We start from the raw sequence: 15897 nt of genomic DNA, 5'->3' as shown, positions 1-15897 counted from the left end.
TTTTGTGACATGCGAAATGCCGAAATAACAGCATCATGAAGAAACAAAATTTATTAAGAAAACAACAACTGAAATGACGCTAGAAAAGGAAAAAGTGTTGTACAAAACGACAATTGTCTCGTTTTCGGATGTTTGGAGAGGCAGAAATGCGACAAGGAGCATTTTGCATGTCATTAAAAATCTTGGAATAAATAAATTAACAAAAACCTATCCATCACTAAGGGGTCTCCGGGCAATATTATCATTTGCAATTCAGCTTTTCTAACGAATGTGAAATGTTTTCTCCATAAAGTGAACGTCATCACTGGAAGTGAAAGAATTGGGTTTATTTTAAAAGCCGTCAGTGATACAGAAGCGACTTGTTTAGGGCAATACGTTTTATCATAGTGGGAGGACTCGGAACAGTGCTTGTTGACTTAAACTTGCTCAAGATTTGTTACCTTCTTCGGAGGCAAAGTTAAGTTTCTGCTTATTGGAGTAAATTGTCTCCTGTTGTTTTCGAAGATTCCAAAGAAGGCCAATCGGTAACTTATTAATAATTCAATGGTGTGTGCACATTTCTGTTGAAAGGCACCGAAACCTATGCTATTATTGCTAACTGCCTCAATCAACGACTTGTTTACAATTTACACGTATTGCGCATGAAACCTTTCAACGAGTCACGGAAAGCCTACTGCGTGTCTGCGTATTAAGTAACGTTGTCTTCATCACAAGCTGACGTTATTAAAACCCTTCTGAAAGCGTTCGGTCGAAAGCGACAGTTTTGTTTGTTTACATTCGTGGATCAGTGCGTTCGTTTGAAACTTTATTTTTGTTGGCTGAAGGACGAAGGAATATAAACCGCCGATGTTCAGTTTTAAACCATCTGGCACTTCCGTCAGATAAAGCACCTGTATATTCGTTACCAGCGCTTCATCAAGTGCCAGGTTTGTCATTCGAACGCGTCATATTACATCAACCTATATTTTACCTTCACAAACTTTACACTCATATTCGGCAGGTTGAATTGTACTTTTTAAATCCAGCCTTAACTAGGAAAACTGTGGTAATCCTGCCATCATCGCGTGTGTTGGGGAAATAACCCGATATCGCGTGTGTTTGGAATTTCATTCAAATGCTTCTAACGAAGACTCCGTCTGGCACCGTTTAGCATTCGATTTTAATGATTAGTTTGCAGTTGCGACGTTTACTTCAGAAAAGAACCGTTCCGCTTGTTTAAACGTCAAACCGAGGATCTCTGATTTTACGAGTTTTGGTTCGATGGTTATACATTTATATTGAATTTTGGTGGACTTATCTCACAGTATGGTCACAAGGACAAGAGCTTTTACTTTCACCTACAGGTAAATAATCTCCGAATGCTGTTTTTAAATATTTTTTGCTATTGGAGGCGGGATTTTGATTTCTTCTTAAACATAATTGTCACTAGTTCACCGCCAAGATATTTCTCTCTTCGACTAAATTTTACAAGACTCAGCTTAAACAGATATTGTAGACAAAAGAACCAAATTTAGACGGTGAAGCCGTTTGTTGCGCGTGTTTTGCTTCGGTGTTAATATTAACACAACTTAACTTTTTCCATAATTTCACGTTCTTTTCATTACACTGTGATACTTGTTTTTGGTTATTTCGAGTCGTAACTCAGTTTTTTACATTTCAAACTTAATATTTATTTTGTTATGCGAAATTGCTCCTTTTTCTCCGTAGTAAATTCAATTTGTAGTCATTTTGTAAAGATATGTTAATATGCAAAAGATGCAGTTGTCTTTAAATGTATTAATTTTCCCTACAAATTTTATCGCGAGTACGTCAGTGCTAAAAGGGGTCATGACATGACAGATTTGCGAAAACCTTTCTCATGGGAGGAAGTTTAGGCAATGTGAAAGAGCAAGGGAATTAACACGACATCAATTTTTTTTTAAGCCTCTCTCGAAAGTGATAATAGATAGAGTTCTGCACTGGTGTTTCAAGTCATTATTGTTCAAATTAATGTATATTTTTTATGACGGTGCATTATTTTGATTTACTCGTAAGACGTGGTACAAAGTTGTGTGTGCATGTTTTTTAATTTTATTTTAGGGGATATACGAGATCCCCATATTCTAATGTATCCAGTTAACAATGGAGGACTGAATTTTTGTTGCAAGAGAGTTATGTTTTTGTCATATGTTGAGTCACGTCTTCCTTAAGTCTATTTTATTTATGTTATTCTGATTTTCATTTTGAAATGCAGTGATTTAAGGGAATAGATCTTAAAACTAAATTAACATAGCTGGATGGAGCTGGTACAATGTCTGAGAAATATATTTGTTTGTGAGTTGTTTGCATTAGCTGACACTAGAATTGATCAAACAAAAAACAACTCTAGTTACCTCAGGGGTATATTTCAGACATTTTATGTGCTGGTTTATAGTAAAACAATGTTTTGGCCATGAAAGGTCTTAAAAAGTTTGGCAAAGTATTTTTGAGTTGCTTGGAAAACTAGTTAAGTATTTATGATTTCCATACTCCAAATGGCAATAATCCTTTGTTGCACAAAGGATGCTTGACAATACCACAACAATGCAATTTTGGTTGAATTTTGGTAACAAAATGTACATTTACCTTTTGATCATTTGTATGCTCTTCCCTGAAATTTTTAGGCATAATATTCATTTCTTTCATTAGTGGCTGATAATGCTCTAGACTTAAACAAAGTTGACCAATTTAGACAGATTAAATTTGTAATTTTATTTTTTAAATAAGAAAGATAAACAATCTTGCAAGAGAAAAGATGCTCCATTATATCTTTGCATTTACAAAAAATTACCCTAATGTTTCTTCAGCTTCAGTATTTTCAATTACCTTTAAGAACAAATAAATTTGATTCAATTCAGAGTTTGTAGCATAGTAATTAAAATAATGGTTACATCAATAGCTATAGTGACGATAATAATACCTAATATAATCGCTGGTTTGGTAGCTTACATTGTTTTTTCTTTTTTTAATCAATTTGTTTTCCTAACAATTTTAATTTGTTTAGCTGGCTAATGATACTGGGCAGCATTAACATCTAAATGGAACCTTTAAATGGAATATTTAATTGTAAAAACTCACAGTCCAACTTGCCACTTTGACACTTTGACACTTTGCTCTCCTGTTACTAGTGCTCCTTCTCCTGATATTGGTCGAAGATCTGGTTTGAGCCGAAAACACTATTATGGCTCACTGGAAGCTGTAAGTGTACAACAATTTACATTCAGACGATGGTATTTAGTAATATATAGATTTAGTAAAGCCTAAAAGCAGAGCTCACATTTTTTTCCCACACGTCTCATCAACAAAACTAAAGCCCCTACTATGGATAATGTGTATTAATGGATTTTCATTTGCAACTTCTCTGTGTCCATGTAGAGAACTGATTTTTTTACAGATGCTATAGGGTTAAATTTTTAAGTCATTAGGCAATTTTGGGGGGTCTCCATAAAAAAGCTTACAATAAGAGGCTGAAAATTTTCAAAAACAGGAAAGAAAATTGTGCAAACCGTTAAAAAGTTTTCCCAACAATATGCAACAAGAAAATGTAAATTAATCTTGAACCCAGAGTCTCCTTAGCTGAGTGTTGTGCACACGTTATGCTCAAACATCTGAAAAAGAGTAGAGCTATGGCATTGATGTGCCCGCAGTACAGTTAGCAGCGCATGCTAAAGGTAGCACCTTGTGGTGCAGTTGGTCGTACGGTCGTAGGGTCGTATGCTCTTAAGTCCAATTTTCTTGGCTTGATGGGTTTCTACTATTTCATATGATTATGGGGCTACACTGCGCACGCTGTGAGCTCCTCTATTATTTTAGTTAGTTGTCATAAAACTTAGTTCTTGCAGTTCTCTTGTCCCAGTGCTAGGATAGTTGAAGATGTTTTTCAGTCATTCAAGTACATAGAAGTAACTGACCTTACAGTTGAGCTGTATTCATCGCCAATTTCTCATCTGTTTTATTTTGCTTTATACAGATTAACAGTGTGCATCAAAGTGGAAGTGACTTGAGTGACAATGCAGGGCGGTTCAGAATGGAGAGTGGTGAAATTGGCATGCAGCCATCAGTGCCACAGGTAGGTGTCAAAAATTGAGTAATACTGTAGTTTATTTTAAAAAAAACAAAAGAAACAATCTGAGAGGTATGTCTATTCAAGCACAATGCAAGGAATGTAGGGAGGTAGAAACCGCTTTCAAGCCAATTATATTGTTCCTTAGATTAAGAATACTCAGCTGTTTTTCTATGAGTATCCTGCAGCATTTTAACCTATTCTATCATGTTCCTGGTGTTAAGAATGGATTAGCTACAAGGCAAGGAAGTGGGGTACACCTTGAGAATCCTGAGTTCCAAACAAGATGGTACTTCAAGTATTTTCTGGGAAAAGGTAACTTTTTACTTTTCCACAGATCTCTTTCAATTTGGTTTACTTTTTTGTATTTAACAAATAATCCTTTAATGTATACAAGGTAAGAGATCATGTTAAAAACCATCTTTTTTAAAACAGACCCGACATTTTGTAAATTTAGTCACAAAAAAACTATTTTAAAGTAGCTTCTAACAGTTCATATTAGCTTTCTGAGGACTTCTTTGGATTGATTGGTTGTATAGTGGTATTGTAACAGGTTTTAGCAGAGTACAGTTCTGATCTCTTTGTTGTATTTATATTATTCCAATCTTAATAGTTCATCAGAATTTTGTTGGCATCGATGGAAGCAAGAGTCCTTTTGTTTTATCTGTTTGCCTGACAGATTCAGATAACTATGGTGTTCCACAATACCGAGCCATTCTTTGGAGGAAAACAGTAAGCTTTGTAGTTTGCTTTGGTGTGAGAGGAATTCTTGACTTGTACAATTTGATATTAACAATAAATTCTAGCCTTTTTTTTGTTTTCTCGTTTGCTTGATTCTGTAACTCATTTTAATGTTAAGGAAAACAAAGGGTTCCCTTTGTTTGTTTATTAAATTAAAGGTCTTTGAGATGTTATATGCAAAACTGAATGCTTTTCCTATAAGTAAATTTGTCAGAAATTATAAAAGTTACATGAAATAATGAGCAAACAGTTGGTTATGCCTCAGTACAAGGACTTCAAGTGTAATCACCTTTAATTGGGTCTTGCTCTGAATTTGTTTATTTTTTGTATACTAGTAGTTTTTTCTTACAACAAAAATGAAAACACATTTTAACTTTGGTTTTAGGGTGGTCAGAAACTATGCATTCCATACCAGCCAAACAAACCGATTTCTCCAAAGACTGTACTACAGTAAGTAGCATTCCTTACTCAAAGATCAAAAGGATGATGATACTAAGACTAAGAGATTTCAGTACAAGTGTGTTATGCAAAAGACACAAAACCCAATTATTATGAAAAATTAGTGAACACCCTGAGAGAAACTTTGACAGAAAGGAAGAAAATGCAAATCTTATCTTATCATGTTCAAATTATTTCTAGAACACTGAATGAAAGGGAAGAAGTTGAGACTGGTTCATTACTGAAAGCATGCGATATTATTGAGCATTTTTAAATGTTACGGGTTTTTGAAACACTAAAGGTTTCAGAGACATGATACTTGTAACTTATATGTTGTCTGCCTAGCTGTTGATTTTCTCTCTCACAGCGTTATTTTCCTGCTCAACCTCACGCAACATTTACGTAGATGGTAAGAGTCGGTCAATTATCATAAATTTTTATTTTTCTGTGTCTGTTAGAGCGTATGGAGTTGACAAGTTTGACAAAGGTCCCAGAGAGGTGCTAAACCGTGAATTGCAAAAGGTTAGGCTCATTGCCAATGTATGCCCATCTGTTTTAAAATAGGTTCGAGTAGTTATTAATAGTCTAGGTTTTAAGCCAATTACTTCAACCAGAAGAATACAACTTAAATATGCTTATTATCAAAACTATAACAGAATTCTCGAACGTGATTGGTTATCATCATCCCGATTTGAGCACTAATAGGTTAGTGTATGCATCATGCTTGTAATTGGACAGTGTAATAGGACAGTTAAAGGGACAGTTAACCGTCATACCTGTGTAATTGAATAGAACGCGTCATGTGCGCGCGCTGTTATCGTGCATTTCGTTTTTTTTTTTATGAAAATGTATAACCGATCTAGTTTCTTTCCCAAATTTTGTCATAGTTTTGATTGATTGGTAACAGGACTTCGTGTCGTTCAATTCTATCCGTAATCATACTCGTGATTAACAAATCGGACTCCCGCTTCCCGGTCGTCCGATTTTGTTAATCACTCGTATAATTATAGACCGAATTGGACTCCACTCGGTTCTATTGCCATTATTAATTGTACTGAGAACATAGCTAATAAGGATTTCATAACAGTATATGCGTCTTGTGGTGCAAGTTTTTTTAAAATTTTCATTAGCAGCTGCATCAAACTTTTCCACCCTTTAGAATGCTTTTTTCTTTTTGTTTCTAGTTGCCTTTTGGCAGGTCTAATTTTCTACGTCACAAAAAAATGTCTCAGTCGAAACTATCGGGAAAGCCCTCTGTTAATGAAACAAGGTTTACAATACTTTCGTTCACGCTCTTAAATTCTACATCATCATCGTAAGAGTAAAGAGAAGGTGGGCCACGATTACCTTCATTCCACAATTTTGCATAGAAACTAAAGCCTCGTTCACATTACACCGATGATATTGATATGATTTTCAGTTTTCTTAGGGAGACAGCTCTCGTTCGTTAGGCGAGAAAAATATCTCAGCCCAGTCCCCTGTTCTGTAGTAGAATGTCCCCTCTCACATACTTTGCCAACACACACGCTGCTTATTTGTGTTCTTTTTTCTATTATTCTGTAGGAATTGCTGGTTTTGGAAGAACAGGAGGTAAAGCAAGTTGTACATTGTGTTGTATGTTCATTCGAAATTTCCAATTTGGGTTGTATAGCAACATCACTTAGTAAAGCGTGTTAAGACTTTTATGCCATTTTTTCTGCAGGGATCCGTAAACTTTAAGTTTGGAGTTCTGTATGCAAAACAGGGACAAACAACTGATGATGAAATGTTTAGTAATGGTAAATATTCTCGCTAGTCACTGTGACTAACTATACAGTTGTTTGCTTTTGTCTTGATAGTACTAATTTTCTGTTAAGGATGTATCAGAGAGATTTTTTAGACTAAGGTTCTCCTAATGTCCAGTTTAATGTCCAGTGTTCTACATGGAGGCTATTGAACACCTCAAAGATAATGTGTTTCGCCCAAGTCAGCTCTCCCAAGAGACATTTGTTGGGTTATATGTTATAAAGAGAGTTAATAACTGTTTGTATGGAACATTCTACAAGTATCCATTCAGTGCATTTTATGTCTCACCCAAGTACTGAACCTTTTGCAGTGAAGGTCAGCGAAGATTTCGAGCGTTTCCTAGAACTGCTGGGTGACAAGATAGAACTCAAGGGCTGGCAAAAGTATCGTGGGGGACTCGACGTCAAAAGTAGGTCTGATAAATTTAGAAGGTTTTCGTTTTCGTTTCGTAGCCTACTTAAACAGGCCACTCGGGCAAAAGACCATTTGAAGGTTTTCATATCGTGATAACACAAACCGTCCGCACACTTTGCGCTCCGACTACCTGCAAAAGTGCAAAAATAGTAGAAAAACAACTCTTTGTTGTTATCAGTTTCTTTTTTGTTTTTTTTTTGTTATTTTTTCTTAACTGGTACTGCCCCCGTTTAAACATCACTTCTCAACCAAAAAAAATTTCATTGTTCGTACTTTTGATTTATACACGGAGGAAGTTATTGCTCTTTGTAGTTCTAGTTTCCTATTGGCTGCCATCATCAGGATGGCTCCGATCACGATAAATGGAATGTAAATGCGTTTGGCTTTTTTTTCCCCGGAATGCTGCTGAAAATCATGCCGGGCCACCACAGACAGCCTGAAAACTTTCCTCTCATTACCATGAATGCAATTTGGCCGGGACCTATTTTTACTTCTGAGTCATCGAAACATTTTGAGAATGGAGTAAATCAACCTTGAACTCATCAAAATGACCGTGGCCGGCCAAGTGTTGAACGTTGCTACCGCCAATTCATGGTTACGGCATTGGATTACTCGCTCCAACAGTTAGTTGCACTATATATATTTAGTGTTACTATTTCTTCAGTGTCTCAAGTTGAAAGCTCCACCTCTTTTGGATTTCGAGTTTCTTATTCTATTTCCTTTTCCTTTTTTTCCTTTTTTTTTCGCTGTAGACAACATGACTGGCTTCCAGTCTCTTTACACAATTTACGAAGGACATGAAATTATGTTCCACGTGTCCACTTTGCTGCCCTTCACACCTGACAATCCACAACAGGTTAGCAATTCATTAGAATTCAGTTAATCTTCAGGATGGTTAAGAATAAAACTCACCGCAGCATTTCCTTGAATCTTACATTCATCTTTATAAACAGCTTTTTTATTAGGCTTTGAAAGTTTGTTTAATGCTTCCATTTTAAGGGTGGAAGGAGAAAATTGGAAAACATTCCAAAAGTGGAGGCCCACCTATATTTGATGAGTAAGCCTTTGGTCGCTATCGGCGGATTGGTGCCTTCAGCGGCGCGATGTTAGCCAGCACAGACGTGTAAATTGAATGAAGTTTTTTTTCCTACCATTTCAGGTGGAGCGCAAACGCCATATAGGAAATGACATTGTTATTATTGTCTTCCAAGACTGGGATGGGAAGTCTTCGTTTAGTCCTCCAGCTATAAAATCCAAGTTTGTTCGTATCCTTTATTGATAACTAGGGAATGGTCATGATGTGTGAACTAACTCGAATCAATTACCTTCTCTTCTCCCGAAAGAAGACTATATTGGACTCGCTGTTGTGGTTGTAAGGCTTAACATACAACTTTTGAGACCCTTAACCTTCTTTAAGACATATACGCTCTTGTTTCTTTCAACAAATCGGACAACAGCTATCGGTAAGGTCTCCGGCTCCTTAGTTTTGATTTAGCTTTGTGAGCTACTTATAAGTCCATGCGGAAATGGGAAACGAGATAATGTGTTGTTCTCTATTTGACAGGTTGACAGTGTTCTCTGAAAAGAATGTGCCAATCTTCGGCCCACCATTACCATGCCCACCGGTTTTCAGTAATCACCAGGAATTCAGAGACTTCCTTCTGGTCAAATGTAAGAGCGTCTTGTTTTTTTCAAAACGCTGGTAACATTCCTCTCGGTTCTCGGTTCTCCGGTCATTGAACTTTGTTCCTGTCTCTGTTTCCAGTAATGAATGGGGAGAAAGCCGCCTACGGATCACCTACGTTTAGTAACAGGCGTCAGCGAACACTGGACAGCCTTATAACTAGGCTTCTCCAAGACCACATCCATGAGGTATATCCGGATTTCCTTTAAAAGAAGATTTCTAAGTAAGAGACAGAGGGATGAGCTTCACTCGAGACGTCGGACAATTGTCCAATAACTAAGGACATACAAGCGAGAAAGTAACATGTATTTGGTAGTTCGGGGGAAGGCTTTAAACGTCCAACAGTAAATATCCTGATAAACTGCTTTTCCGCTTATTAACAAGTACGTTTAGATGAAAGAATCGACGTAACGTTTATATCGTAATAGGCATGATATTTTTCAAGGAAGCTTGCTGATGATAACTTGAAAATATCTTAAATGTTTTTCTGACCTCTGATTTCTCCTGAATGTAGAAACTTGGCGCCCGTAAATCGTGGAATGACGTTATCACGGACCAATCTCGAGGAAATCGGCGGAAAGGAATGGAAAGAGAGCAAGCTTTTCTTCAGTTCGGCCAGGTGAAAGAACTCGTGTTTGCAGATTATCAGATTACGTAAAATCTAATAAATCTGATGTTCTAAATACATCTCAATGTTAAATACCAAAGTTATATTGAGTCTCATGTTTTCTTTTTCATTTCCTATAACTCACTAAGGATCAACTGATAATGAAACTGATAAAAAACCGATGAAAGACGTCTTGACAAGAATATGCTTTCGTTTCTTTCCAGTCGTTAAAACTGAACAAAATAGTGAAAGGCGATGCACCAACAAGTCTAGCGAGTACGTCAGGGAACTTGAAAGTTGAGGTATACTGATAAATTTTTAAGTGATTCAGTTTGAAAATAAATCGGGCTTATTTCTAGTTCATTCTTGATTACAGCTGTTGTTTTTACTCTTTCTTTCTTGTTCATAGCCGTGGAAGCCTCAGTGTATTTTGGAGGACTTTTCAACAAAGATATTTTGCGGGGATTCTTGGGGTAAGGTGATGGTCAGTCAAGTGAAATTCAGCAGTACACAATAAGGGTATTAGTCTCCTGTGCACTACGGTGTAGCTGGAGATTATGTCGTTCACTGAATATTTATTCAATTGAAAAGGTTTGTTCGCGACTTCATTTGTCGTTGTGCCGTATAACGTCAGGGAAATCGTTAAAATCGCCGAAACCTTCTTCAAATAGGTGTACTACAAGTATTCCTCCATGGCAAGAACTTTGACGCACGCCGGTGCGAACTAAAATCGCCTCTCCCTGCCCCTGCCCGAGATGACAGGTTACCCATGCCCCCTCTGTCCTCTGTGTTCATTCTCGTTGAAACTCGGCCTAGGTCACTGAGAGAGGCTCGCTTAATACTTTTCCATTTTATCTTGGAGTTTGTACTAAAGAAGAGACATGAACTAGCTCAGCAGATGTACGTGACGAATTATTCCTCTTGTCCCTTTTGCATTCTTGTTTCCCCGCCGGGTTCATAGAAATTTTTGGACTCACTTTATACATTTTGAACGACTTTGGCTTTCATTTACAGGCGATAGTTTAGTTCTGGGAACAGAGGATGGCATTCAAATGCTTCAAGGTAATAATAACACGTTACATATTTATTACATATATACTGATGTCGCTTTGTACTTAACCTCGGTTTTGCTGTGCCTGAAGTTGCAATCAGTGGGAATTCTGAACAGGAATCGAACCCTCAAACTTCTGAGTAGTGGACTTAAAGTTTGAAATTTTGTACTCTTATTATATATTTCAGTCTAGTTTTGTTGCCCACGCTTAAGAATGGTTCCATACGAGTTACTGACTAGATTTGTTTTCCTTCATTCCGTGATGCGCAATCGATCTGCATGGGTAACTTTTCCTTTATGTTGGTATTTTCTGTATCTTTTGTCAAAAACTTCTGAAGTTATGTTGGTTTTCTATTTCAGGAGCAAAAAGGCGCTATATATTTGATAAATCAGTGGTTGCGAAACAAATCAACGTAGTGGAAGCTTTTGGGCTTCTTCTTTTTCGAGTGGACAAAGGTAAAGAGTTCCACTCCTCCAAGTTGTACGTCTTTAAACTGACAGACTTCGAAGACGAAGATGAAGAACCAAAGAACCGGCAATTTTGCAAAAATCACAGAGTCGAGAAAAGCAAAGGTAAGCTTGGATCACAGAGGGAATCTCTCGAACCCAAAGGTAGAGAACATCTCAAGGAAATCTTCACGTAGTCATTCTGTAACCATTTCTTATTTTTCCGTGTCATGCCTCTATTCATTGCTATTACCTTTTAACATCTGTTGCTGCAGGCAACTCTCGCTAAGGAAAAAACCTTTTTATGTTCGTTTCTAAAACTTTTTGACGGCATATTTAGGATGCCATTTGTTCGCCGTGAGTCAGTCGGGTGATGGTGAACTGAAGCTTGCAGTGGCTGTTGGGAGGAAAGTAGCGCTATTACGCTGGAAGCATCCTGTGGTGTGGAGCACTTGGACTGTAGGAAACATCAAAGATGTGGCGGATGGATTTGAGATCATCAAGGTATCATTTAAACTATTTCAACTGGGAATACTTGTCCAGTGTGGCTGGGACAGAGTTTAACCCTCCCCTCCCCCTTCTGTTGTTTCTTTCTTCCTCTTCGCCCACCTGGAGTTTCGTAGCCTAACTCTTCTTCTTCTCAGTCTGAAGCTAATCACGGCGGTCATGAAAGGATCCGAGAGTCCTTGCGTGACGATGCAAATATCTTTAACGAAATATTCTACTCACTGCTTCTCGAAATACTCGTCTTACTTTTTGTGCAGGAAGTGACAGTTGGTGAAGCGCCGATTTTAATGACGTTGGTTTACACAAGTTCTCATGAAAGTCGTGTTTGTGTTGGTTACAAGAATCAGTTTGATCTCATCAGTGAAGCAGGAGACGTGTTCAAAATACACAGTATTGACAAACAAAAGGTAACGTGACTACTGTCAAAATCAGAAAGTTACAATAATGTGGATATTTAAGCTTATCCTAACTGAATTGTAAGTACCTTTGAAATGTTAATCTAAAACTGAACCACGGGAAGTGTGATGTCATTTTTCTCATGACGCTCTTTTTCTTTTGACTTCGGTCATGATTGCATCATTAATCGTTATCATTCACTTTGTGGCACAGAGCCGCAATTCCGGAGAGATTAATTAGGAGTCGGGGAAGCAGCGCAGTCGCTGTTAACTTTCGGTCCAGGTCTCTACCTGAGCACTCACCTGACCGGTAGTTTCCATCAATTTAACCCCTTGACTCAAAAAGCAAAAATAGCTGACTTTTCTGCCCATCGGCTATGAGGTTTTAATATTGTGTATTGTCTTGGCAGAAGGCCACTCTTGTCTCGGCAGTAGACGTGTACGAAGAAGAGGTGTCAGAGTTACTTATTTCCTATAATCGTAAGTCAACTGAAGACCAAACCGTACAGTGATATCTTTAAGGCTTGTACCGGGTAGAAGAAACGAGAAGTTTACATAAGTATTAAGTGTTCTTCTCAAAGTTGATAGGAGAAGGGAAATACAGTCAGCTTAAAATGGAAAAGAGAATAAATGATTTCGAGTAAAACCCAAGAGGAGGGACTTACAATAAATTTCTCTCCCTTGTACTCTTGAACACGAGTCACCAACGTTACCACGAAATCGTGTTATTGGCTGAGCGTGTATTGCTCTGTGGAGTCTTAGCTTTCATTCATTGTCATTCACATATCTATGATCTAACCGAGAGATTTTTTCCAACAGACCAGTCAATATTTAAAAGGCTGACAGGAGAGCAATCCTCCAACTTTTCATTCCAATGGAACTCGGCTCCAAACTCAGTTGGTAAGTAATTGTTGCTTATTTGCTATTATTTTCATAAGTCGCGTTTATCGTAAACGGTAAAACTTTTCAATGAGGAGTGTTCTTTCTACAGTGGAAGTTGTATTTTACTGACCTTCATATGTTTTTTTCTTTTTCATAAAGCTCTGTATTTGTAAACAATGACACGCTAGATCCAAGGCCATTGTATTTTTTATTGGACAACGCAACGCATACTTAGGGCGCCCCTCTCCACTAGCGAATGCGTATAGTTACCTACAATAATTAGTCAGGAAAAAAAAACTTGAAGATACTGTGTTTAAACCAGTAGAATTCGCTTCATACTACGGCCACAGGATTAATACTGTAGGGCCGTATGTCTCCCAGGGGTTTCAATAAAAGCCGGTTACCAGCGGTCTACCAACGCCTTTAACCCTTCAACTCCCAAGATCTAATTGTTAATTCTCCCCTTTAGCAGCAAACACTTTTTCTGTGAATTAGTTTTGAGAATTTGGTATTACATCAGGGTAACAACTTCTACCTGATAAGTTTTAGTATTCTCGTTACCTATTTGCTGGATAATGTACAGATATTAAAGGGAAAGTTACATGTTAGTGACTTCTGGGAGTTTAAGGCTTAATAACTCTCACCGCCGTCTGTTTAGCACCCGAGCAGGCTCTCGGTCGTGTTTGGGTTCCGCCCTCCGGCTCCTTTACCGAGCACAGCCTCCCATTACACCATCACTTAGCAGCCGCTCATGGATAAAGTTATTGAAACCCCTGTCTCCGTGGACCAAAACGTTCTGGTCTCTTTCACAGTCGACTTCGGCTTATCTTACTGTCCTTTGACAACACGAAAAAGTCGTGCTGGCTTCCTAATAAAAGAATGAACCCCATCGATATTTGTGTGATCGAATGCGTCTAACTTTTTTCCTCTCTGCCCTTTATTTTAGTGTGCGCATTTCCTTATTTGCTGGCTTTCACAACGAACACCATAGAAATTCGTCTTGTCGTCAACGCAAACTTGGTGCATACGCTCGTGTTACCCAAAGTCTCCCTAATTTCAGCAAAGGTAAGAATCTGCGTCGGTATGTATATGCTCAATAGGAAGAACAAGCAGTGCTATGTATGGAAGATTCGTTTAGTAACGGGGCAATCAACACTAACAAGTTCTTTTGCTTAATTCCTATACGACCTTCTCTGACCGCATAAACTCATGTAATGCCTTAGAACACTCTACCTTTGTTTCTTACACTTGATCAGGCGGACATATACTTCAGCGCGTCGCCACCCAAATCATCGAACTCATCAACTCAAGCAACCGGAGGCGTTCAAACCCAGTCGTCTCCCAGCAACACTCAAGAAAAAACTTCGTTGTACAAGATATCAACAATTTCCCTGATGGGACAGTTTCTTGATCCTCCCCTTACGCGCAAAGCAACGGATGATGTTACCATGGCACCAAGTGTTGTTCTCAACTCAAATAACGAGGAAATCTCTATAACAAGGCAGTGTAGTGATTATTCCCTTGAATCACGGGATACTATTGACAAGGATTTTCCCACAAAAGAACCCGTGGGTAGAACAGCTTCGTGTCCACAGTCACGAAAAGTTTCGGACCCCTCAGATCCGCGGGGTGCCGTGAAATATTCGACGAGTAGCATTACATGGACAACAGTGTGAGAGTTGTTCCGGTTTTAATAGAATAGAAGATTTATAGAAACATGAGGATCACCCCCCCCCCTTTCCCCTCCCGTCCCTCTCCGAGTCAAAAATCTCAACCCCTTAAGAAAGCATCCACCAAAGCTTTATCCTTTGTCGAAGCGCTGTGAAGCGCCTTGATCAAAGCAAATGTTAAAATGTTCTCAGAGGAAATGTCCAATGCATTACGAAAAAAATGTCAAATTTTAGGTCAGATACTAGCAGCACTGCTACGTATTTTAAGTTTTCCTAGAATGAATATGAATTCTTACGTGGATTATTGTGAACTGTCATATGAACAGCGCGAAAATAATCCAAACATTCCGAGTTTTAGTCCTTTTCCATGGTATCGGCAATGGTTTTCATCAAGCAGTAATAGGTTCTTAATATTAAACACAGATTTTCTCTAGCATTTCCTTTAGACTCTCTCATAAGACACCCTTGCCGCAAATATGGTTGTTAGAATACCTTGTATATGGTTACAGATCATCATTACTGGAAGTTTAATTTCGAACAGTCAATACTCTCCGTGTCTGTAGACCATACTTGTTGCAGTCCTTGCCCGTTTGTTCTACGGGTAGAATAATCAATCATTCCTCCCCATCCCTCTCTCAAGAAAGATAAAATTAGTTTTTGAGTTTTTCCAGTCGAAAGTCACTCCATGAGTGATTTAACGGTGTAATAACGTTACCTACCTTATGAACATCCAGAGGCCAGCAGTGTTTGGCGATCGTTTTTTTATAGTGTATAAGATTCATGATAACAATTGCAGTAAGACTTGCTTTTGGAACCCAGCTGAATCAACTAAAATGTGACCACCTAAACTTCTCTTCATTACCGGAACTTTTCGTAAAGGTGAAAAGATTGTGGTCGTAACGCTGGGTTTTGTCGTAGTGAGTGTTTTCAAACAGTGCTCTCAGTTTACTAGTGTTGTATATGAGGCATAATTCTTCCATAAGTTGTGAAAACACTGATTTTAAAGGAACAAGATATTTATTAGTAAAAAATTTTATTTAAAATGTATTTTCTATGAAACGAGTGTTTGCCTTGATGTTGTACGTACGTTAGCCGACACTATTCTAATCTGAGAGAATTGTTTTATTATAATCGAAAGAAGTCACTAAATAGAGGTTATATTGAAGATTAGAATTAAAAAAAGCTATTATAGAAA

The 15897-nt window shown here is 37.9% G+C and overlaps 1 protein-coding gene across 2 annotated transcripts in view; it reads left to right on the top strand.

The window, feature by feature from the left end:
* The window catches only part of LOC113677648 (GTPase-activating Rap/Ran-GAP domain-like protein 3), a 20660-nt gene extending 4763 nt beyond the window's left edge, over positions 1-15897 (top strand). The window contains exons 1-27 of one of the 2 annotated variants that reach the window (XM_027194489.2): positions 591-926; positions 1171-1343; positions 3147-3216; positions 3989-4087; positions 4306-4396; positions 4695-4813; positions 5208-5272; positions 5719-5782; positions 6824-6850; positions 6963-7038; positions 7356-7454; positions 8212-8315; positions 8619-8724; positions 8877-8922; positions 9024-9130; positions 9225-9331; positions 9658-9762; positions 9975-10052; positions 10160-10223; positions 10765-10812; positions 11162-11374; positions 11589-11752; positions 12013-12162; positions 12561-12630; positions 12970-13050; positions 13979-14097; positions 14289-15897. In XM_027194489.2, coding sequence (XP_027050290.2) covers positions 1306-1343; positions 3147-3216; positions 3989-4087; positions 4306-4396; positions 4695-4813; positions 5208-5272; positions 5719-5782; positions 6824-6850; positions 6963-7038; positions 7356-7454; positions 8212-8315; positions 8619-8724; positions 8877-8922; positions 9024-9130; positions 9225-9331; positions 9658-9762; positions 9975-10052; positions 10160-10223; positions 10765-10812; positions 11162-11374; positions 11589-11752; positions 12013-12162; positions 12561-12630; positions 12970-13050; positions 13979-14097; positions 14289-14708 — 2730 coding nt within the window. In that variant the 5' untranslated portion in view covers positions 591-926; positions 1171-1305 and the 3' untranslated portion in view covers positions 14709-15897. Of the gene's footprint in view, positions 1-590; positions 927-1170; positions 1344-3146; positions 3217-3988; positions 4088-4305; positions 4397-4694; positions 4814-5207; positions 5273-5718; positions 5783-6823; positions 6851-6962; positions 7039-7355; positions 7455-8211; positions 8316-8618; positions 8725-8876; positions 8923-9023; positions 9131-9224; positions 9332-9657; positions 9763-9974; positions 10053-10159; positions 10224-10764; positions 10813-11161; positions 11375-11588; positions 11753-12012; positions 12163-12560; positions 12631-12969; positions 13051-13978; positions 14098-14288 lie in introns of those variants that run through there. The other variant, XM_027194487.2, reaches the window with a different exon arrangement.

This window comes from Pocillopora damicornis, chromosome 4 (genome assembly GCF_964200805.1).
Source record: "Pocillopora damicornis chromosome 4, jaPocDami1.2, whole genome shotgun sequence".
In the NCBI taxonomy this organism is placed as follows: domain Eukaryota; kingdom Metazoa; phylum Cnidaria; class Anthozoa; order Scleractinia; family Pocilloporidae; genus Pocillopora; species Pocillopora damicornis.
Note: the sequence above shows the minus strand (reverse complement) of the source record. Positions and strands in the feature narration are given on the sequence as shown.